This window comes from Plectropomus leopardus, chromosome 15 (genome assembly GCF_026936395.1).
Source record: "Plectropomus leopardus strain MGB_pleo_1.0 chromosome 15, ASM2693639v1, whole genome shotgun sequence".
Classification (NCBI taxonomy): domain Eukaryota; kingdom Metazoa; phylum Chordata; class Actinopteri; order Perciformes; family Serranidae; genus Plectropomus; species Plectropomus leopardus.
In genome coordinates, this window is record NC_142190.1 from 34,000,487 (window position 1) to 34,023,669 (window position 23,183).

General features: G+C 41.2%; 1 protein-coding gene and 1 long non-coding RNA gene across 3 annotated transcripts in view; one reads left to right on the forward strand and one right to left on the reverse strand.

The window, feature by feature from the left end:
• Positions 1-282: 282 nt before the first annotated feature.
• dscama (Down syndrome cell adhesion molecule a) overlaps positions 283-23,183 on the reverse strand; it is a 129,265-nt gene continuing 106,364 nt past the window's right edge. The window contains exons 16-33 of one of the 2 annotated variants that reach the window (XM_088088407.1): positions 22,755-22,825; positions 21,183-21,426; positions 20,720-20,866; positions 15,065-15,220; positions 13,909-14,042; positions 12,960-13,113; positions 12,035-12,152; positions 11,764-11,927; positions 10,300-10,398; positions 9,994-10,182; positions 8,115-8,405; positions 7,781-7,957; positions 7,664-7,694; positions 7,412-7,527; positions 7,130-7,288; positions 5,911-6,108; positions 5,461-5,763; positions 283-3,925 (exon numbers count right to left, since the gene is read on the reverse strand). In XM_088088407.1, the coding sequence (XP_087944533.1) occupies positions 3,546-3,925; positions 5,461-5,763; positions 5,911-6,108; positions 7,130-7,288; positions 7,412-7,527; positions 7,664-7,694; positions 7,781-7,957; positions 8,115-8,405; positions 9,994-10,182; positions 10,300-10,398; positions 11,764-11,927; positions 12,035-12,152; positions 12,960-13,113; positions 13,909-14,042; positions 15,065-15,220; positions 20,720-20,866; positions 21,183-21,426; positions 22,755-22,825 (3,131 nt within the window). In that variant the 3' untranslated portion in view covers positions 283-3,545. The remainder of the gene's footprint in view (positions 3,926-5,460; positions 5,764-5,910; positions 6,109-7,129; positions 7,289-7,411; positions 7,528-7,663; positions 7,695-7,780; positions 7,958-8,114; positions 8,406-9,993; positions 10,183-10,299; positions 10,399-11,763; positions 11,928-12,034; positions 12,153-12,959; positions 13,114-13,908; positions 14,043-15,064; positions 15,221-20,719; positions 20,867-21,182; positions 21,427-22,754; positions 22,826-23,183) is intronic. The other variant, XM_042499673.2, reaches the window with a different exon arrangement.
• On the forward strand, positions 16,007-21,773 carry LOC121952836 (uncharacterized). The gene is made up of 3 exons (XR_006106464.2): positions 16,007-16,140; positions 18,723-18,798; positions 20,733-21,773. It is a non-coding gene; the product is annotated as an uncharacterized LOC121952836 (long non-coding RNA).

Consider the following 23,183-nt stretch of genomic DNA (forward strand, 5'->3'; position numbering starts at 1 on the left):
AACTTTAATTAAATTAAATTTATTATTTAACTGAAACAAATAAAGGACAAATATAAAATATACAAATATACAATTTAAATATATTGTGTAAGTCCATAAAACATAATTCATTTATTTTAGATAAGCTTAAACCTATCTTGTTGGTCAAAAGGTATTTATTTTTAGTTGGTTCAATTCAAAGTCATTGTGTTACTGTAATATAAGTTTATTATATTAGATGAACTTAACATATTTACTTTTAACCAACCTAATACAATTATGTGGAACCATTTGACAAAATACATTTTATCAAAGTCAATGTTTCATTTTTTTGAGTGTACAGTCTCAGAACTGTTAAGAATAAATGTGTAGTGTGAATATCCAACACAAGGTGGCACCATGATGGAATTTCATGATGTTTGAATCGTCCATGGTTGAAAATATTGAGAGGCCTCAGAGTTCTTCCCTCTTGGCATGTAATATGTGAGGAGGGTGCCTGGAGGGTAAGAGATGATAAGGACTTTGTAGATGTTCCTGACTCCCGTGTTAACAGTCTGGACAAAGGCTTAGATAGCACTGTGATTGTTAGTATTGTACATATGTTTGTGTGATGTGTGATACATTGTATTAGACTGAGCCATGTTATGTTATTATGTTGTTATTTTAAGTTTTTGGTATAGCTCTATCCATAGACTCGTTCTGTACCAACAGCCTGCTGGACAGATTCGTATAAACATATATTCAAGGACAACTGGGGCTCACTGAGTTATTGTTTAATTTGTCTGTGAAGACTGACCTGGAAAACAAGTCTTCCTCATTAGCTTCCAGATTATAGCTACACCCCAATACAACATGCCTCTACTTGCATTGGATTGTGGTTTTTTGAGGCTTTGTTGGTGGGGAAACTGATTTTTCAAGTTGTTGTCTGAACCAAGCCCCCAGAACAGCATCAGGTCAAAAGTAGAATGACACCATCGGGGTCCATCAGGTGATGTCATGGGGCCCAAAAATACTTTCTCCCATAAACTTACATCTGTAAATCATGGATGTCTTAAAGGAAGTGGATACAGCGTTAAACCCTGGGCCCATGCATTCCTTTGAGAGGTGTTCTGAAGCGCATGAAGCCAAAATGGTTTTTCTGCAGCTTATAAAATGACCCAGATGATCCGAGGATGATCAGCACTAATTACACACTGTTTGGCCCATAAAGCAAACACACATATGGCGGCCGAGTGCGGCTGAGCGGCTAACTTAACGCTGGCCAAAGGGTTGACTACAAGTTTGGTGCTTTTGGTGTCACAACCCCTGTGAGAGGTCTCTTTTCACTCAGGATTTAATCCATTCTGTCCAATAGCATTTCCAAAGTCTGGATGATCCACAAGATTAAATTATTTTATCCCAATTCAAGTTTATGGAGCACTTAACCAGAAGTTACCCGTTCAGCTGCACTTGGCCACCGCAAGTCTCTGGTGTGTGCCAAGTCTTGAATGCTGTATCTAGGTTTCTTAATACATCCATGGTCTGAACTTGTTCATTTATTCATCCATTTTCCTGCCCTGCTTCTTGTGGGTTAAAAGGGATGGCATTTTTCTCAGTATGCACTGGGAAGAAATGAAAAATGATTGGGAAGAAAAAACAACACAATGGCCCAGAAATGTAAGTGCGTCTATTATGTGTTTTCTTTGAATGCCTGTATGAATTACAGATGATGATATGACTGACCAACATAAAAAACTAGCTCACTGCTACCATCATGCTGTCATGATGAAAAGAAGTGGAGGACTCAGGGTCTCCTGCTGGGACTCATGTTTCAAGCAGCCACAGAGCAGAGCCCAGCGCTGCTCTCTGAGCTTCATCTCCACACCACCATCAGTCACTCAGGGCACAGCTGTGGAGGACACTTTGGGGAACAGCCATTTTATTAATCAAATTTGAACTTTGTGTTAGTTTCTCTTTATTCCAGTGCCACCACGGTGAACACTCATGTTAAAAATAAAAAGTGACATGTTTTGTTTCTTTTTTCATTAAAATGTATAATCAGAATGAAGACAGTTAATCATAGAAACTAATCATAGAAACTGACAGAATGACCTCACAGCATTTTGGATCAAACTCTTCTCCCTTCAGGCTAACCCAAAGGAACAGAAAGAACAGAAAGTGGCCAGGGTAGACAGGAACAAAAACAGCTTCTTACGTAGAACCACATCTTTTTTTTGTTCTTTTAGATATTTCCCATAGACATTATAGGTTTGGTTTGAAGGGGGATTCTGCTGGATTGTCTCAAGTTTTTTTTTTTCTTTTTTTTCCCTGTAGAGGAGCATCACTGCAATGCAGCAACAGTAGATCTACTGAGGAGTGAGAGCCCTGAAGACTCTACCTAGTGCACTGAGAGTAGGAGGATCTATCTGGACACACTTGAGTCGGGGTGTTGTGAAGTGCAAACCATTAGTTCTCTCAACCCTCCCTAATCTAGCTAACGTGATTTACCACCCTGGCAAACAAGCAGTGGTAAACTACACCTGAATACATAGCTGGAGTGTGTCCCGCCCTATAAGTATACTCACAACATAGTTATTTTTCATCATTACAGTACAGTATAGAGCAATAGTTTTCATATACTTTTTATATCTTTTTTCATATTGCACCATCAGAGAATGGGACAGAGAGAAAGATCAACAGAGACTCAATTTCCTAATTAAAACAAGATATGTGCAAACATGACTAAGGACTTTATTAACCAAATCAATTCTTCCCTGTAATATCCACAAATAAAAGTGATTTCTCTTTTTATATATATATTTATAGTAATAAGAATAATAAATCTTCACATTGGATCATTTCATAGTGTGACAAAATGCTCGACTGGGCTGTCCAGCCATGACCGTAATCTTCATTGTCTTTTAAATTGGTCAGTCCCCATGCATCCATAGGAAATAGATTTTTTTTTCTTCCAAAAAAAACCCAACAAAAAAAGTAACAATTTGAGAGCAGCTGAAAAGTTTGGACTGGTGTCAATTGCTTTCATTCCAAGATTTCTCCCAAGTTTCATTCTGTGTTTCAGAAGGATATTCCATAGGAAAAAAATGACTCCAAATAGTCATCTTCCACTCCAGAAAAAAAACCCAACAAAAAAAGATGTCCGGGTTCTTATGAAAACATTGTAGTAATGGTAATAATAGACCATTCAGTAATCAATAATTAATGATCATTAATAGCTGACAACTAACAATTAATAATCACTGATTAATTATAAAGAATTAACAATAATCATGAATAAATAATGCTCCCTCATAACTCAATTAGTTTGGCAAAACTCCGGCTGGAGTCATTTCCGTGAGTGAATTTTTTTTCTCAAGTGAAACAAAAAAAGAAAAAGAAAAAAAAAGAAAAACAAAGAAGAGATAAAAGAACGCTCTAAAATGAATAAAAGGAGATTAGTAAAAGTGACCCTGCCCTTGGAGGGGGGGGGCATATATACAGAACTGCATGGTGAAAGTCAGTTTACTGCACTTGAGTGTTAAGTCCAGTGTTAGAGTGAGTTCTAGTCCCCCGAGTGGCCCCTGCTGTTATACCAGTGTGTAGGACTTTGCGTAGGGGTTGCTGCTCTGTTTGAGATGTCCTCGTGAGTCCAGCAGGGACTCCTGGGAGGTGCTGAGCTTGGCGGCCTGAGCCAGCTCGGAGCCCTCTCTGTGGGGGAGCGTGGCCGCAGAGCCAGGCTGCCACTGGGCCACTGGGTCCCTGCTGGCCTGAGGGGCCTCTGTGGGTGTTGGGGGAGCCATGCGAGAGGGCCGCTTCAGTGAGCGACTTTTCTGGGGCTCCAGACAGGCCTGACCCATGGCCGCTCTTTCCCCACTAGCTGTCCCCCTAGATGACCCCGAGCAGGACATGCCTCGGTTTAACAGGAAGTCCATGCGCAGGTACGGAGGAAGGTGAACCAACTCGCCACCTGCAGGATGACACGCACACATCACAGTTAGAGCCATGCACACACTCCTGCCCAACATCTACTCAACTCTCAAACCTCTTTTCTTTATTAATGTCAGTCTGAAAGGTGAGAATTCCAACAGCATCAGACAGCTGTTGAAACCATCAGGTAGCTGCAGTGAGCTGACGTTCCACCTGATGTTGACTCTGTGTGTTTGCTTTCAAAGACTTGCTTCGAAAAAGAGAGACTCTTTTTTACTCACCTTCACAGCATTGTCAGCTTATGAAGCTGTCTTCCTGTGTCCTCTCTCAGACACTGACCTTGTCTTCTGCTGACCCCATTACACTCATTATTACAGTTTTATGAAATCAAATGTAAATAATCTAACAAAACATAATCTTTATGTCCAGTATATTAACTGATATGTGTCAGTACACACAAAGGAGTATGTTCCAGTTACACAAATTAAAAGTCTCAACTTGTTAACTGCAGATTTGCTTAATTGTCACTTTTTAGAATACATTAAGCAGTATTTTGATCATCATCATGAACAATATTTCTTCAAATTCTTATTCAAGGTGATATTTCAGTCTGTTCTCATTCTGAACTCGTAAAATAGCACCTGTTTGACAGTCCTTTCGGCCTAAGTTTGTGACACCAAAAGGCACCTTTTGTGTGCACATGAAATGCCGTTGAATGGTGTCAGGTGAAAGTGCAGCTGGACAGGACAGAGTCCACTGTTTGCTGCCTGTCTGAATCTGATTTATTTTTTTTTCACATCTTATAATGTGCCTCTTTCCGCTAATCCTAACCATCTGTCCCATCATGTGCATTTGTTAATGTTCTGGCATTAGTTGCCATGTGCTGTTCTTGTATAAACATAACCACGTGCTGCATCATCCCACCATGTGCTGTAGCAGCACCCTGAAAGGTCAACAGCAGGCGCAGAGGGATATCTAGAGTGTAATATGTAGACGCAAACATCCACTGCAAAGCTGCGATGTGTGAGGACTTGGGATGAGAATTGATGCTAATTTTGACGATACTTTGTTGAAACTGTCGATGTCAAGAAAATTCTGAAAGGGTCAAAAAGATAGCAATGATTTAAATGAGTAATATTCTGGTAACATTGTGGCCTTTCCTGACAGTACAGTCTGTGACCGCTGGATCTCGTTAGCACTCTATTTAGGTGTAAAACATCAATCATATACGTTGGTACAATAAATAAAATAAACTCTCTCATTTAGTTTCAACATAGCAGCCGCACATCATAGTTTCTCATTAAGATCTGCAAGGTTTGAATTGAAATCTCATGAACTTTTTTTGTTTCATTTAAAGGTTTCAAAATTTTTCTCTTATAGACTGTAGGCCTAACTGAAGTGAGACAGTCATCAGCTTGAACACATTTTGCATCTCTTCATTGACTGTCAGCATCAGTCACAGTTAGTGGGTGGATAATAACATTAGACTGGAGGTGGAAGTGAAGGGATTAGTGTTAAGATGTAAATAAAGGTTAGCATGTTGGGCTTCACGCTGAGACAGACGTGTGGCCTCACCCGGTCTGTGGGCCTTGGGCACGGCCATGTTCATGACCCGGCTGACGTCCTGAGGCTTGGGTGGGGACGCAGTGAAGCGGCAGATGCCTGACTCAGACGGTGTGCTGGAGGTCAGGCTGTCTGTGTAGTCGTTGGTGCCTGCTGTCATCTGCTCTGAAGATGTGTCAGAAATAAAGCATTCGGTAATGGTGAATTTGGCATGGCGCAGCTGCTCCTCCATCTTGGCGTGCTCATAGGCTCTCGCGAGCTCCTCGTACGTCGAGGACGCGCTCTCTGTTGACACCATACTGCTCCGTGCTCGGTCTGGATGTGGGCCGGGGTTAGTGGAGGGATAAGTGTAAGAGTTAGTGACAGAATTGTTGGGATGTCACTTTGTTAAAGTAAAGACAGCTGACAGGGATTAGTTTGAGATGAGGAGCGGCGTTTAGTGTATTCAGAGATGTTACTGACCTGTGTCCTGAGATGGGCTGACGCTGTAGCTGTCACTTTCCTTGTCAACAGAGCCTGCCACTCTGGGGGTGGGCAGCCTCCAGTCAGTGCTGAGAGTGTGGGAGGAGACAGGGGGGTGTGGGCGGTTCAGGGTCCACTGGCTGGCGTAGCGGTTGCGAGCAGCTGGGCCTGCTTTGGCTGTGCGGCGGGCAGTAGGATCTGAGAATGAAGAGGAGAGTGCAGGGTGTTGGTCATGGGAAGGACATGACTAAACTAAATTAAATTATCGTGATGACAAATTCTCTGCAGCTTCTATCAGTTGCCACCAAAATTTCTGAAACCTGCGCCTTCCTTACCCAAACACACATGGTGCTTTGGACAGATATTTTCCACAAGTCAAGCCAACTTACACAGACACATCACCATGTGACATACACAGATATATTAGAAACTGATACTAAGCATAAAAAATGAAAAAGATAAATAACTAAATGAAATAAAAAAGCTATGGTACTCCAGCTTCCTTCATATCATACCTGCCATATTATTAACCATCTTTACCATGAAGACTACAACAATTCAGGCTGGTTACTCATGGAATTATTAATTCTGGAAATATAGAATTTCGGCCTCATTGTTCTCCACAAGCTAAGCATGGCAGATAGCTGGGAGTGATGATAATATCGAATATACAGCTGACGGTAATGTGCCAAAATTGAAGACTGTATTAAAGATGGATGACACATTTCCCCTTACCCCAGCTGTACAGAAGTGAAGCTAAAATATCCCGGATATGGCTGCTGCCATCTTGCTCTGGTGATGTCATTCGGAGCCAGAGTCTGTGCAGTACCAATTTCTGAGGTAATAAGTTTCCTGCCCATACACAAGCTGACCAATCAGGTGGAGTGCCACTGAATGTGAGCACACTGATCACAAAAATTGGAGAAAGAAAGAGCCACACAAAATTCCACTTTTATAACGTTAAATAACAAATTAAAATCAAAATTATAAGAAAAATTTAATTTTGTGGTGACTTGAGTTGAACTAGCTTGCAGGCTTCATTTTCAACTAAAGGCACATCAATGGAGGAAACACACGCACACACACACAGGAACTAAATGACTGCTCGGAAAAGGAACAGTCTTTTCCTTTTCCTGTCTCAGCGGTAAACAAAAGGCACAAAGAAATTCACATATACAACATTTAGTTTGTTATGAAAAAAAAAAAAAAGCGTCCGTACTGGACTTACTGGTTCCTGGTCTGGCGTCGGACACATCTACCAGTGGACCGGTGGCCTGGGACAGGGACTGGTAGTGGACTGTGTGGGTGACTGTGGATGACTTCTGTTTCTGGGTCTCCCCGAAGTCGTTATCAGTCAGTAACACAGTGGACCTGTCATCTGTGGGACAGAAACAACAGGCTCAGCATGACAATGAGTGGCTTTAAAAAGCACAACAACAACAGAAAAAACTGCAGTTTCTTGTGTGGTACCAGACTGTGTACACACTAGCGATGAGCTTACCAACAGTTTCCATGGTGTCTCTCTCCTCAATCAGTAGCTGGGCTCTGGGGATGTCAATGTGCATGCGGAGTGTCTGTTGCTGTTTATTAATTGGCTCTGCTGGACGAGTGTTTTTACTGGGGAGCACAAAACACAAAAAATATCTGAATTGCCAGAAACTCCTGCTGTAATGAATTCTCATTAGACAACAGAGCAGTGTGCATACTGGGATACTTGTCGTTACAATGGCCATGCAGTGCAGTTGCTTCTTACCTCATGAGCATCTCAGCTAAACTTTTTGCATCTGGAAAACAAACAGGAAAAATCACTTTGCTTGATGAATATGGGAAAATGGAAGCTGAAATCTGTCATGTTAGACTCTCATCTCACCTCGGAGCCTCTTGAGCCTTTGCTCCCTCCTCCTCCTCCTCAGCACCAGCAGCCCGATGAAGATGACAACGATGCCCACCAACACACAGGAAATGGTCACCATCATCTTCAAACCTTCACCGCCCCCAGAGTTGTCCTCACTCACATTGGGTGCCTTCACCAAAGGTGCTATGGTACCTGTGCAGAGGTCACATAGTATGTTATGAAAGAAACTGGTACTCAACTCACATGGGAATTAAAACATCATTAATATCGTTGTAGGCATTGTAGGAATCCTAAAAACAGAAATGTTTGATTTGTGTCTGGCTGAGGGAGGTATATTGTGCTAACTCACTGCCATCATAGCTGAGTGTTGCAAACTTGACTCTCTTCTCAGCGTAGCCGGCGCTGTTGTAGACTTTCATCTGCAGCTCATACCAGGTGGCCTCCTGCAGGTCGTACAGGATGTAGCTCTTGGTGAGGGAGGTGCGCTGTGCCGTGGTCCATGTGGGTGAGTCTACAGGCCGGTACTCGAGGGTGAAGGAGGTGATGGGGCATCCACCATTATTCCAGCCATTTAGGTTGAGCTTGACACGAGTGGCGTTGATGCTTGTAAAGAGCTCCTGGTCTTTAGAGTACTGAGGTTCTGAAGAGGGAGAAGAGGAAAGCTGCAGTGTTTTTGGTAAGAAAGCATGAACCCTTTTAATAATTAGAAGTACTAAGAACTAAATGTAGGGCACCACTAAGGCTTGGTCACTATCATGGTATTATGGTATTATAGTAATATAGTATTGTTTCAGTACTGTCATAGACACAGGCACTCCTCTTTCTATTAAACTCATTGTATGTAGTGCAAAGCATGCACCACCAGAACTCTGTACAGTGGAAGAGGCAGTTGAGCTAAAGACACAGCGACACCCAATGGTGGAGGGAGAAGTTACAGGACTGTATATTGCTGGCGGCCAGCAGGCTAAGCGAGAGCGTGGGGAATAACAGCATATTTTTTACAGCTAACTTAGTGATTTTAACCTGCAGAAATTTAAGGAAGATTTGAAGGTTTGAAAGACTAGATATTGCCAAAGCCTAAAGTTCACTAACAATTATTTGTTAGCTGGTCATTGACTCAGTTTATCATCTGCTCTAAGAAAATATCAGAAAAGTGTTAATTACAGGTGATGTCTTTTGTCTGACCAATAATCCAAAACCCGACTTACTTTTGTAGAGGACAGGAAACCAGCAAACATACATATTTGGAATCAAACATAATTTGTAGTGTGTAAATGTTTCACATTTTTGCCTCAAAATGACTTAAAACATAACATAATCATAAACCACACATGAAAACAGTTGCCCCATAAGTTTATGTTGATTAATTCCATTAATTGACTGTTAACTTTAGCCATAATAAAATTTAAATGTCATGGTATTTTAACAAGTTATTACATTGCACGGTGTACTGCTTCATTTTAAAAGCAATTACATTATTAGCAAAGAAAAAGGCAATATGTGTTAAAGAAATTACTTTGTGTTTTTCTCCCATTTAAAGGGACATTATATGAGATATTTACCCTATGAAACTGGAGTGACAACACTTTTCTAGTGCTGGTTTCAGGTGCCATTCACAAGCATTTGAACCCTGAGCAAATTGGTGCAAGGCAAAGAACAACTTGATAAGAAATGCTCCATGAATTGAAAGTAATAAATAGATTTAGAACATTATTTTTTTAAAAGCTAAAGAAGAAATATCTTCATTAAATAATGACATCATAATTACATATTTCAAATTATGTTACAGAATTATGAATTTTGCAAGCTATGTTTCCAGGTCATGTCTTTGTTCGTTTTTTAACATTTTTTTTCTGTCTCTTTTCCTTTCTTCTTTTAAACAAATTTTTAGCTAATATCCTTGAGCTTTTTACTACTTTCTTGCTGTTATTTGGGTAATTTATTTTCTGTTGCTCATTGCCTTATTCCTGTGTTTTTGTAAGAAATCAAGCCAATTTGCTCAGGTTTCAAAGAGATTAACAAGTAGAAAACTGGGCTGTATTACAAGCTCACTGAGAAAAAATAAAACTCTATTGTTGACAACAAATAAAACCTCTGAATAGTCTTATCAGTAAATAAATACTCTGTTGTCAACTAGATGTATGGATCGCCAACTTAGTTTTCCGAGAGTTTTTACGCCAACAGAAAATCTAAATGAACAACTATATTATGTGCCTCTTTGTTTATACCTTTCCCATGAGTCTTTGCTTCAATAATTTCACTGATGCGTCCTGGCCCCACTGCATTCTGGGCTGTAAGTGTGAACTTGTACCAGGTGCCACACTTGAGGTTCTCCAGCCGATAGGAGCGCTCACTGGGACTGATGGCAAAGTTGCCCCACTGCTCACTGTTATCCTCTGAGTACTGCAGAATGTAACCTGCAGAAGAAGACGTGTGGGGAAATGAATGTTAATGAACAGCAAGGAAAACTGAAAAAACAAACCAAACAACACAAGCAAAATCAGTGAAAGAGGGCAGGGTTGTTTGTAGGTGACCTCTTATGGAGCTGCCTCCGTTGTCTCCAGGGATCCAGGAGAGGGTTATTGAGGTGGTGGTTGTCTTGGTCACTGTGAGGCGAGGCTGGTCAGGTGGAACTGAAGGAAAGGCCCACAAATCAATGACTATTAGCACTAGTGTCAGAAAGAAATGCGTAGAACCAACAAGTTCACTTGCACTGCACAGAGCATTAGCAAATCAGATCTGTATATGCATAAATATCAATCAACAGGTGTAACGTGCCGAAAACATGCACCATTTGATATCAGCAAGTAAGTGTTGTCCCTGGACCCATGATTAACTTGTTCGTCCAGGATTCACATTACATGAACCAATCAGCAGCTTTTCTCGACTGTGATATCATTCATAGTTTGCCATGCAATTAACCACTCAGAAAGAAAAAAAAGCCTATTTCAAAGCTATTCAAGCAGCAACCGCATGCAGAGATTTACTTGGATTTTAAGCACATTTTTGGGGTGAGGGAATTACTAAATATATATTAAACCTCTGTTAGGGCTATTTAATGGAAAAGAATATATGTGAAAAATAGATGTTACAGGGGGATCTGGTGGCTCATTGGATAGAGTGGCGCTCCATATACAGAGGTTGTATCCTCGCCGCAGCGACCGCAGGTTTGACCCCAGCCTTGGCCCTTTGCTGCATATCTCCCTCTCTCTCTCCCCCTTTTACGCTCACACTGTCCTGTCACATAAAGGCAATAAAAGCCTGAAAAAAATAATCATTAAAAAAAGAAAGAAGATGTTACAGGACTTTTGGTAACATTAGCTCTATCTGCAAAGCTTAGCTAAATGTTAGCTCTACCTGCTAAGCTAAGCTAAGCTACGTAGGCTAAAAGGCAGCTTCCTCTACAAACTGTTTTAGGGTTGGGGAATTATTATATGTATCTAACCTCTGTAGGTTGTATTTAATGGTAAATAAATATGTGTGAAAAACAGATGTTACAGGACTTATGGTAACTTTAGCTGTACCTGCTAAGCTTAGCTAAGCTAAGCAGGCTAAAAGGCAGCTTGCTGCTTAAATGTTTGTATTGGAGCCAAGCCTGTGTCTGGTGGTATTTTTCTAAAAAACTAACGTTAGCGACCATGCCTGCACCTTGGCCATGTGTGCTTTAATTCTCCTTATTATTACCCTCCTGGGTTATCAAGGCGTCCATATCCTGGGCTGTTGTTAAGTGTTGGTCCAGAACCACCACCAAGTCACATTCATCCTAGGTAATCCCTCTGTTTTTCAATTCACATACATAAAGTTGCATGTGCTGTCAGTCGTGCTAATGAGAGGGGTAATGGTTGTAATGTGAATCCTGGACAAAAAAGTTAGTCCTTGATCCAGGGACAAAATTTACTTGGTGATATCAGATCGTGCCTAAAAACATCAGCTGTGTGCTCTGCAGTCTGCTGGGCACTGGTTGGTAATGGCTGGAACAGAAATGTTATATGTCCTACCTTGAACCTGTAGGTTGAGGACAATTTTGTCTGACCCAAAACTGTTGCTGGTCACACAAGTGTAGTTCCCAGAATCCTCTGCTTTCACCGTGCGAATAACAAGGCTGCCGTTACCGTGGACGCTGCGCCGACTGTCAATCACAACAGGTGCTGGGGTTCCATTGCTGAACCATAGATGAGTTAGAATTAACATGTTGTCAATGCACTGCTGAATGCTGAATGTATACGTATTTATCTTTGACAGCACCTCAATCCCCTCCACTGTACTCACATCTCCTTCAGCCACTTGATGGTTGGAGATGGATCACCCACTGCTTTACACGGCAGCACAATGTCCCTCATCCAGGGGGTCGTTACTGTCCTGTTGAAGGTCAAGATCCGAGCTGGAGCTACAAAAATACATACCTTTCATCAGCCCACAGAGGAGATGCAGTAACTAACCCATATGTTCTTGTTTTCTAAATTATTTGAGAGAGTTTTTTGTATTTGTTTTCCTTTCATTTACTCTCTGACCCTTGAGCTCACTGAGCTAGGGCCACAAGCTCAGGGGCCACATCCTGATGGTATTTGTCTCTTTATCTAAGCAGTGGAGCAGGGAAGGGGGGACATCGATCACATAGACCTCTGACAGGATGTGAATGTCCTGATAGGAGCTGTGGGTCTTGACTCCAGACACCATGGGGTTTATCAACATATGCGATCAGCTTATCAGCTCTCACCAAGCATGTTAAGTGTTGACAGGGCCAAACACAGGGTCGTTTACATTCAGCTGATGCTGTCCTTCCTGTCTTCCTATGAGGAGATACCAGAAATAAGCTAGGTTTTCACACCCCGGCGTGGGTGAAGTGAGTTGGGGTAGGAGCAGGATAATCAGCAACAAGGGATCCTGTTTGCATTTTATCTCACAGTTTAATGTGCTGGAGTGTACAATGTACTTTTATAATATCACTATTACTATTACTATTAAAAGATAATAATTGGCAGTAACATGGTATAATTTACACTGTATGCTGCCAAATGCTGTGATTTCTTTTCTCATCAATTTAACACCTATTCTACAAAATGATGTATCCCATCTTGCACATTACAGTTCATATAGAATCAGTATAGAATCAGGCAATCGAATGTGGGACACAGTACGAGCATTTCAGCTTCATTAAGCTCTGACTATCAAACTAAAGATCAGTTGCACCTACCCTCAGCCATGGGTTTGACAGTGATGATTTCACTGCTGTTCCCCGGGCCAGCAGCGGTGACTGCCACCACCCAGATACTGTACTGACGGTTCCTGCTCAGGTTGGGGATACGGTAGAAGAAGACATCTGGGGCCGCCTCAAACTCACTGCTCACCTGGGCGAGGGAAACACATTCAGGACTGTCACAACTTCATATTTCCATTTCATATTTAATAATAATAATAATAATAATAATAATAATAATAATAATAATAATAATAATAATAATATAAGGATTACCTATACCTCTGACATATGAACTACATTTAGATAAGGCCAAACAAACTCAAACACACTGAGTAAAGTAGCTCACTCACCAAGCCATGGCTTCATAGCAGACTAGTCCAGTTTATACAACACATCTATCACTAAAGGAGTGGTACACCTCATGAGGAGGAGACTCACAAATTGTTCTTCAGACAACTTGTTTCTCCTCGGAGTAAGCACAGGCTTTTCCCAGCTTTTATGTGTATTTATGTACATTTACACTGAGAAACATATAACTAAAATGAGTCAAATGTCTTGACACAATGGCAATAACGGTGATTCTGATTCTGATTGTGAAAAAGACACATCAATGAGTTCTACATTGAGTCAATCCCACATCCACCAACCAGGCCTTTCAGCAGGTAACTGCCTGACTGCATGAAATGTGTTGCACCTCTGAGAGTTCGGGGTGTCATAACAGCAAACGTCTCTGTCAGACTGTGTTCTCAGCTGATGCTGCCCATTACAGTTGCAAAAGGTGGATATTGGCATTCTGATCTTATGTCAAAATCACTGCAAAAGCGGTTGTATTTGACGACGTTGGAATGAGAACACGCTGGTTTTATAGCCCAATTGCCTAAATGATCAGTTCATTTGAAATGCACACAGCTCAAAAAGCTGAGCTGTTCATAGCTCTACATACTGTGGGGTGTGGGTTGGAGCAGAAAACAGTGTATTTCCTGATGATGCCGTTGACTTTGAGAGGAGGAAGCCAGGACACAAATACCACTGAGTTGGATGCGGCTGCTGCCTTCACACCTGCTGGAGGCCCAGGGACTGAAAGGAAAAGATGATCCAGTTGATATATTTCCCACAATTTAGCTTATATCATCACCTGAGAAGATTTTTATGGGGCTTTTTAAACAACTCATAAAGCAGGATACAGAATGTAAAATGTCAAACTGTAAAGGACTTGATGTTTCACATACGAGTTAAAGTTCTGCACTTAATGAGTTGTAATACCTGCTGCTCCCTTGCCTCATTTTGCAAAATATTCTCAAGTGGCAAAACTGAGGTTTGTCATGTTATGTTAAACCTTTAACACCCTGATCGACATTAGTTTTGTTGTGATGCTTTCAGGTGCCGTTCACTAGCATAACCTGAAACTTGAGAAAATTGGCTTAATAGCTTAAAACAACATGGGGAAAAAGGCAATAAACAACTTAGACATTTCGCAAGACATTTCTCACAAAATAAAAAACAAAGTAAAAAATGACAAAGAAATTACCTGAAAATTAGCTGGGTGGGATCATTAGATATTATCAAAAAACTAGGGAATACTATCAGAAAGACTAGAAAAGTTTTTGTTATTTTTAACTCTTTCTTATGGTTATTTTCTTTTATTTTTGATTTCTTTTTTAACTGTTCCTTTTTTTCTCCCTGTTTTTTAAATTATTTTTAGGTTATTTTCTTGAAACGTTTTTACTAATTAGGAGTAAAATTATTATTGTTAGTTGTTAGTTAGTTAGTTAGTTAGTTGTTGTTAGTTGTAGTTGTTTAGCTACTCATTGCCCTCTTCCCCTGATTTTTTTTAATCCAGCCAATTAACTAGAGTTAAAAGGGTTAAGATCAGAAAATATTGTTTATTCAAGCATCTCCATCAGAAGCACATGACTGTGCCTCTAGTCTTCCTTAGGTCCTGCATCTGTTATTCCATGAAGCCCTACAGCAGTTAGTCTACACTTCAGCACAAGTCTGAGCAGATCTGTAAATCAGCTCCGGAGAGATTCGCATTAAAAAAAGGACTATGTGACTTCTGCCTTTGTCTTTTTATTTGTAGAGATGTTTCATCTTCATACCATCCTCCTTGGTGCGGGTGTAGATCTGTTCACTGCGAACACCATCTCCAGCTCTGGTGAAGGCAAGCACCTGGATGCTGTAGTTGGTGTACTTCTCAAGTCCATCCAGCTCCAGAGAGGGTTTAGAGGTGGTCACATTCCTGATCTCTCCCAGCTCTGATGGACAAGACAGGAGAGAGTAGCAGAATAAAGACAAATTTAGTGAGGAAACCTCAGGTCAAAGTATCAAATGCAGGTTTCCTACTCTAAATAAAGCAGTGATATGGCTGCCACTGGTCCAAACATGTCACCTATTTATTATATGGAAAATCATGGATGTAAGGTGTCAGAGCACAGCCTGGGACATATGCAGGGCTGGACTGGGCCATTTTGGCCCAGACTGGCCTACCACAACACATCACACAAATCTAAGTCTTTTATTTATTACATTATACAGGGACTTTGGTTTTTACAACAATTGTTGGTACACACTAAGCAGGGGCTCCGTGATACCTCCACTCAAAAATTAAATGCTTTCAACATTTTATTTCCTAAATTATAGTGATTTTTTTAAGCACAAATGTATGCCTTTTATGTGGGGTGTTTTTTTCTGTAGTAGCTATTTAATGGAGGGACTGAGCCCAAAGGGGGTTTAAAGATGCAATAGGTCCCAATGTCAATTAGAAAATAAAATGATGCGCTGATCTACCTGTGTTTCAGCTGGTCAAAAAAAGAGAAGAGACAGAAAAAAACAATAAAAAAAAGTTGTTGTTCCAGCCGAAAAGTTACATTGGCCCCCAGGCAAGTGCCCAGTATGCCAGTCCAGCCTTGGATATATGCACTCATAAAGTTTAACAAACCCTGCGGCCAAGGCCTGCTGTGTTAGAGGGTCTGAACTGGCTACCTGCTACAGTACACTATAAGCTATTGATGTCACTTCCTGTCCATCTTGATAATGTTTCCCCTTCCTTCTCTCTCTCTTTTCACTTCTCTCCACAGATCTGAGACTAGCTGCATCTCTTCTTTACGTTTTAATGAACAATGAAATGCTTGGAACGCCCATCAAACTCACTGGACTGCAATTGTTTGATCATACGGTAAATGCATTTAAGCCTGTAAGTGTGTGTGTGTGTGTGTGTGTGTGTGTGTGTGTGTGTGTGTGTGTGTGTGTGTGTGTGTGTATTTGCCTTGCGTCTTGGTATGCAGTAAGCGTGCCCAAATACAAAAATGAAAACAATTTTTAAAAAACTGACACCATCAACAATCTTGAATATGTAGCTTGAGTATGTGTGTTTGCTGTCTAACCTAACTATTGTCACCTTAGAACTGTAAGCTTCTATCTGCATTCGGAAAAGTTCTAAACTTAAAAGAACTCCTCTCATAATGTTAGTAGTAGTAGTAGTAGTAGTCTAATTAGAACTGACTGGAGGTGGCTTCTGTGAAGTGTTGCACAATGCAGAATACACAATGCAGGTACTACAGGTCCAGCTTGTTCTAAGTGACAGAGAAAAAGGATTTTTGTGTGCAATGAAAATTTTAACCAGTAGTGAATACTAAATAAATCGAGCTATGATCTGTGATCATGACTTCTGCTGAAGTTTTGTACAGCTCAGTAGAATTATACTCTGTAAACATATAGCATTTGTTACATAAAATTCTAAGTTGACTGAATTTGAGAGTAAAAAAAAAACTTTTTTAAGTTAAGTTAGAATAAATACTTTCTATTTACAGTGTACTGATTCGAAATGAATCAAATGCAGTATTTTATTGTCTTCTTTTACTCACATTCACAAGACTGCTAGTAGCATACCTGTATCTGTAGCAGTACATTCACATAAAATCAGTCAGTTGTAACCCTGACCAGTTAGTGTATAAAAAACACATGAACCACTGTTACACTGATTACAACAGCACTGGTCCACTGATAGTAAGGGCCTGTACCTCCCTCTGCTGGTCAGTGACATCACATCCTCTCATACTGATGAACTGCTCTTGTCTGGGACAGATTGGTGCAGATAGAATAGTGAAGAGATTAATTGCTAAAGGTCACTGTTAAATGTGGAGTGTCAATGGTTACATTTACATACAATAACCTATAAGCAAAAGCAGTGAGCTGCAGACTGTTGCCAGGGAAACTAGTCCTGGCTGTCAAGTCTGTGGTGCTCATGTTCTATAGGCAGGCCAACATGATGTGACAGTGCAGGGGTCAAAGGTAATCGAGCTGTCACAACCAATCCCACTGATACAAAGCCCACATGTGACAATGGCATGGCATGCTGTCTGACATCAACAGGAGCACGCAGACTTTTGGCCAGTAGTATAGTATAGCTTACTCAAAAGCCTTATTAACAATCCTTATTACTGTATTAATTCTAAAAACATAACATGACACAGGTTTTATTATTTAACTTTTGTATTCAGCAGAGATTATTGTATAAATAAATACCGACTCACATCAAAACTGGACCTCAACTATCAGAAACACATCAGATGTGAGTCAGTAAAGGATAATTTGTGTGATTCCCATATTCCATTTTTAGAGTTTTGCAATGATTAAATTAATTTAAAGTAATTATTACTCTAATAATAATAATAATAATAATAATAATGATAATGATAATTACTATTATGATTATTATTATTATATTTTCTGAAGTATCCTTGGGCAAAGTACTGAACCCCAATTGCTCCTGCTGGCTGTTCCATCAGTATATGAAAGTGTGTGAATGATGAATGTGACCTATAGTGTAAAAGTGCTTGAGTGGTCAAAATGAGCAGAGAAGTGATATACAAGTGCAGGTCCATTTACATCCATGTTTCCTTTTTTCCTTGTTTTTCTGGCTCATTACAGCATAGCCTTTTGCAGATGACCGCCATCTGCTGGTATGGTGGGGCATTTCCTCTCACCCAGGTGCATACACATACAGTATGTGCTTGTTGAATGTCGGCTTGGTGTGGTGGTGCAACTTTTTGGCAGAGACACTGCAATGCAACAGTGACCCATCAGGTAGCTTTTATTGCTGCTATTTCTCAGATGTCGGTTTGGTGTGTCTGGGATGAAAAGGATGACAGGACACTGTTGACACTTTAATGTGACAGAAATCCCTCACAGTTTGACTGAGAGAATGGCTGCTTTTTATTTCAGATTTCAATTCAAAATTTGACCAGATAGAGTTTTCAGAGAGGAGTCTGGCTGTGTGATGAATGAATTAGATTTTAATAATTCAGTATTTGATGGAACATGACACCTCACTTATTCTATCATTAAAGAAAGTGCACACCTTTGTTTTTGGTAAATAGACTGCACTTGTATAGTGCTTTTCTAGTCATTTTTGTCCACTCAAAGCCCTTTCACACTTCGACTCACATTCATCCATTTACACACACATTCACACACTGGTGGCCAAGGCGGCCGTACAAGGTGCCACCTGCTACTCCAATTTTAACTCACACACCGATGGAACTACCATCAGGAATAATTTGGGGTTCAGTATCTTGCCCTAAGATACTTCAACATGCTGACTGGGGGAGCCAAGGATTGAACTGTCAACCTTCCGATTAGGGGACAACCTGATCTGAGCCACAGCTGCACAGAACCTGACTACTAGACATGACACAACAAGTCACACAAACTGTCGATGAAAAAATGGTAATATGTTATCTGTGCTCTCCACAAAAGGACCAGGGGCCCCAAGGCTATCTCTTTGCTTGAGGGTGGTAGCAGTTGCAGAAAAAGCTGTTAAGGAATCCATATGGTAGGTAATCAAGAATTGACACTATCAGTTCCACTCTCTGCAAATAATTCTGTTTGAACAGAAACCTGCTCATCTTTCTGCTGCAAGATGGTTGAGATGTCATGCAATGTTGTTGGAAATGCCAAACATTACAGTAAAACAATGCACTTGGTGAATGCATGGAGAGCTGCGAGATTGTGCAGCTGCAAAAACCTTGTGTGCAGTCCAAACCTGACGTTAAGGATACACCACTATTGAACGCATGCAGAGCTGGAGTTGTTCATGGATGGCTCAGCATTCACAGACAAAAACACATGGGTAAAAAGAGCAGGTGATGCAGTAGTAACACAACATTGGACACTCAAGGCAGAACGACAGCCCACACACTGCTTTGCACAAGTAGGAGAACTTAAAACACTTACAGCACCAAACTGACTGAACGCAAAACAGCCACTGTTTAAATAGCCAGCCATTACACCCTCAAGGTTGGACATAATTTCAGGAAATTATGGAAAACAGGCAGTTTTTGGCTGCAACAGTGAGACCTCTGGTACCTCACAAAGTTGGCTGCAGGTTTGCTGGTAGCTGTAATGTTACCCGAGCAGCTGAAAACATGTACAATGCATGTATACCTGTGTACCTTACATAGCTAAGTGTTTGAGTGTCTCAAGAGATTTTTTCCCTCCTTTAGCCTTGATGACGTGATGCTCTTTTACCCTTCTCTTGGGGAGGGGTGTTTAGCCCCTGTATCTGTGACCTCTGTCAAGAGTCTTTATTCCTTTGGAGGATCCTTTGAACCTGATCCATTGTTTGGTCCAACAGACCTCACTCGACACAAAGGAGCTCCTAATTATTACCATCAAATGCTTATCAGGGGGGAGTGTTTTAGCAATTTCTGACCTTTTCAACCTCACCAAGTCAGGCAGTCAAAGAAGCTGCATGTGTCTCATGTCATAAAAACATATCAGTGAAACTGAATTGTGGGATTCAGCCTTCTACTCACATTCCAATTAAACATGGACAGTAAACTTAGACAGCCTGGACAAAGCTCCAAATGTACAGATGAAATACTCAGTGTTTATGAAAAGACAACTGCTGAATTAAATCCGAGGGGAAGACCTCAGGAAATTGTGACGTACAGTTTTTGGTACAAGTACTAGTGACCGAACTTCTTTGGTCTATCCCTTGAATGACCAGACTGGGTGTCCATTTGCAAATTTGAACTTATATATTGCACTAAAACTCTATAGGACTTTGTATCTCATACTTGCCAACCCGGCCCCGGATAAGCGGAAGAAAATAAATGGATGGATAGATGGATGGATGGACTTGCCAACCCTTCCAAATTATTAGGGATGCTTCCTGTTTTCATGGTACTCTCCTGGCTTTCTTTGAGGGTCACAGTTCTCCTGTATTTCTCCCAAATTATAACAAATTTTCATTTTTTTAATTGATCTGTTATCAAAACTTGTTCTAGGACTATCAACATATGCTGTTCCCCCCTGCACAACAATACTGCTACACCAAATGCTGTTTCCTGCCATGCACGGGTTGCAGACAAACAACAGGCCAGACCCTGTTCACTATTATGAAATCTGTTTAATTCTGCATGAAGCCAAAAAAGGTTGATTTTCTAATGGCACTGTTATGGTAAAACAAAGAATATTACAGTACCAGTGGCACTACTGGAGGTCTAAACACAGGGACTTTTGACCGGGGACCGTTTTAGGTCTGCATATTGCTTGTTTGTTGTATCTTCTTCGGGGCCCTGATTCAGTAAATGGAGTGACACTGTGATAGAGTTATGGTTGTTATATTTCAAGAACACTTCTATTCATTTTAAAAATGCAATCAAGCAGCTTCTATTTTTTCCTAAATATGTTGCTTCTTGAGGACAATGTCCCTAACAGTTCATGTGTAGTGTGTAGATATAAATGTGTACCTCCATCTGGCAGGTTGGCCCAGTAAATGACCCTGAAGCCCAGCAGGTTGCCGTTCAGAGCATCTTTGGGAGGGGTCAGCCAGGACAGAGAGATGACCTCCGGAGACGTAGCTGTGGCCTGGACATTCTCTGGAGGACGACTGGGCACTGTGAAGAACCAGGAGGCAGATTATGAAAAGAGTGCACCTTAAAACTATGAGACTGACAACATGTGGCAGCACCCTCTGATCTCCACTAGGCTGTGTCATATCCCCACAAATCTCTCCACAATCAAAGCACGCTTTCTGCCTCTCTCACACTGTAAATTCACAGCTGTGTAGTGTTGGCATCACCCCTGTTAGCACAAATCCAAATCAATCCAAATATATTGAACACATCTAATATCTCTTTGGAATACTTTAGAATATTCTGTTCACAGCTTAAATGTGACATGGTATTCAAGTTTGTCTCCTTCCTGTCTTACCGTCCTCCAGTGTGGTAGCAGCCACCTCTGTGGAAGAGGGCCCTGTCCCAGCGCTGTTGCTGGCTTGCACCACGACTCCATACTGGGTGAACTTTTTCAGGTTGTCCAGCACCAGGCTTTCTGCATTGTCCCCTGTGGTCTCCACGCTAATCACACTGAACTGGTAATTTCCCCCAGAGCTGTACTCCCTGTAGCCCACCTGGTAGCCTCTGATGGCTCCATTCTGGAGGTGCTTCTTGGGTGCCTGGCAAAAGAACAACATGGGTTATCTGAGAAAATGGGGTTGAATGTCCCTGATCTTTTGTACATGAGTGCTAAACTACAAAATGTTACAAGACAAATTGAAACAATTTAGTCTCCAGTCCTGCTTGTCTTTTGAACCTTGCAGGGTTAGGCCATGGTGCCTTCCAGTGCGACTGAATACTACCTGGGTTAGCTTGGGGCTCCCTACCTCTCTGCTGCGGCAGCCTATGTTAAAAATTAATTGGCAGGTCTTGGCGACTAACCTTTAGCCAGTCAGGATCAGTTGGTCCCTACCATTTCAACACCGTTGTACGCCTGCTGTGTGCTGAGTAGGTGGAGTCTGCACACCATTTGATCATTACTGTCAGTGCAGGCAATTATTTATCAAAAAGTAAAGCTACCATGGCTCTTGTCCTATAGACAGACATTGTTGCTTGTTTTGTCAGCTGACAGTGGTTGATGCAGCTGGCTGACAGATTTCACTCCACTGAAACAGCTTTTCTTGCCCTCGCTGTTGAGCAGTTACAGCACACTGAATGCACCCACTGTGACTGGGCTGATGAACAGGGTGTTCATTCATCAAGCTCTATCGTGGGCTCCATATTCAGACTCAGCCTGATTGGCCAGTGACATGTATGTAAATGTCAGTGGGTGAACGCATGCATGTGGCTGAAGGTGTGTATTACCCATAGAGTCCAGCAACAACAACAAAAAATCTACAATGCAGCCAACCTAATCCAGATTTCTAGCTGCATGACTGAGAGAAAATGTGCATCAAACAGTTTCCCACGTTCAAACTAAATGAAAGAGATGAAGTAAAATGTAATCACAAGTCATTGTTTAAGTCATATATTTAGATGCATGTGAAATTATTGTGTCTTCCCTGCATTCACACACATTTGAAATACAACCAAAGGCCAAAATGTCTGAACGCATGATGGATACAATAACTTGATGACAATGTGTCACCTCACCTAAACCATCAGACATGAGAATAAAGACTGACAGTGGCAATAAATACTGTAGTTACTCACAGGGGTCTTTTTACAGTGTTTTTTATTCAGGAACAGACAACCAATCAGACCTGAGAGGTGACCAGTACAGCTTTAGTCATCTGCTGTTGTTGCTGAGCAGCTCAGGAGGAGCAAGAGTAGGTTCATTGTTTACTCCAAAGACTCGATTTACAGTTTAGTACTGAATTTCTTTGGGGATTTAAAACAGATTTTTTTTCAGCCACAAGAACTCATCAGTATCATTCCTGATTGCAGCTTTATACTCACCTCATGGAAACACACACGCATTTGAACCCACAGGGTCACGTGAACTTACCCGCCAAGTGACCCGGATGCTCTGAGAGGAGAGGGCCTCAAGCTGCACATCCTGAGGTGGTCCATCAGGAGCTGGGATTAGATTGCCACCATGCACATATTATAAAATTGTACACATCAACAACTGTCTCAAACATTTTTCAAAGGCTGTCACAGACAACACTAATTCACAAAAAAGTCTGTATGTCTATTTGAACAAATGAAATGGCTGTATTTATATGAGACTGCTGAGGGTGAGGAGAAATGCTCTGTGGGGGTTGGGAATTTTGTGGTGGAGTGGAGGGGAGATAAAGGAATAAGGGAGGGGGGGCCTATTGACGATAGCGTGACATTTACTACTGAGGCCTCTAAACGAAAATTTCTGCTTTAAGTGTGGGGTCATCTTGTGTTCAATAATGCAACAGAGCCAATGAGGCTGATGTCATCAGGC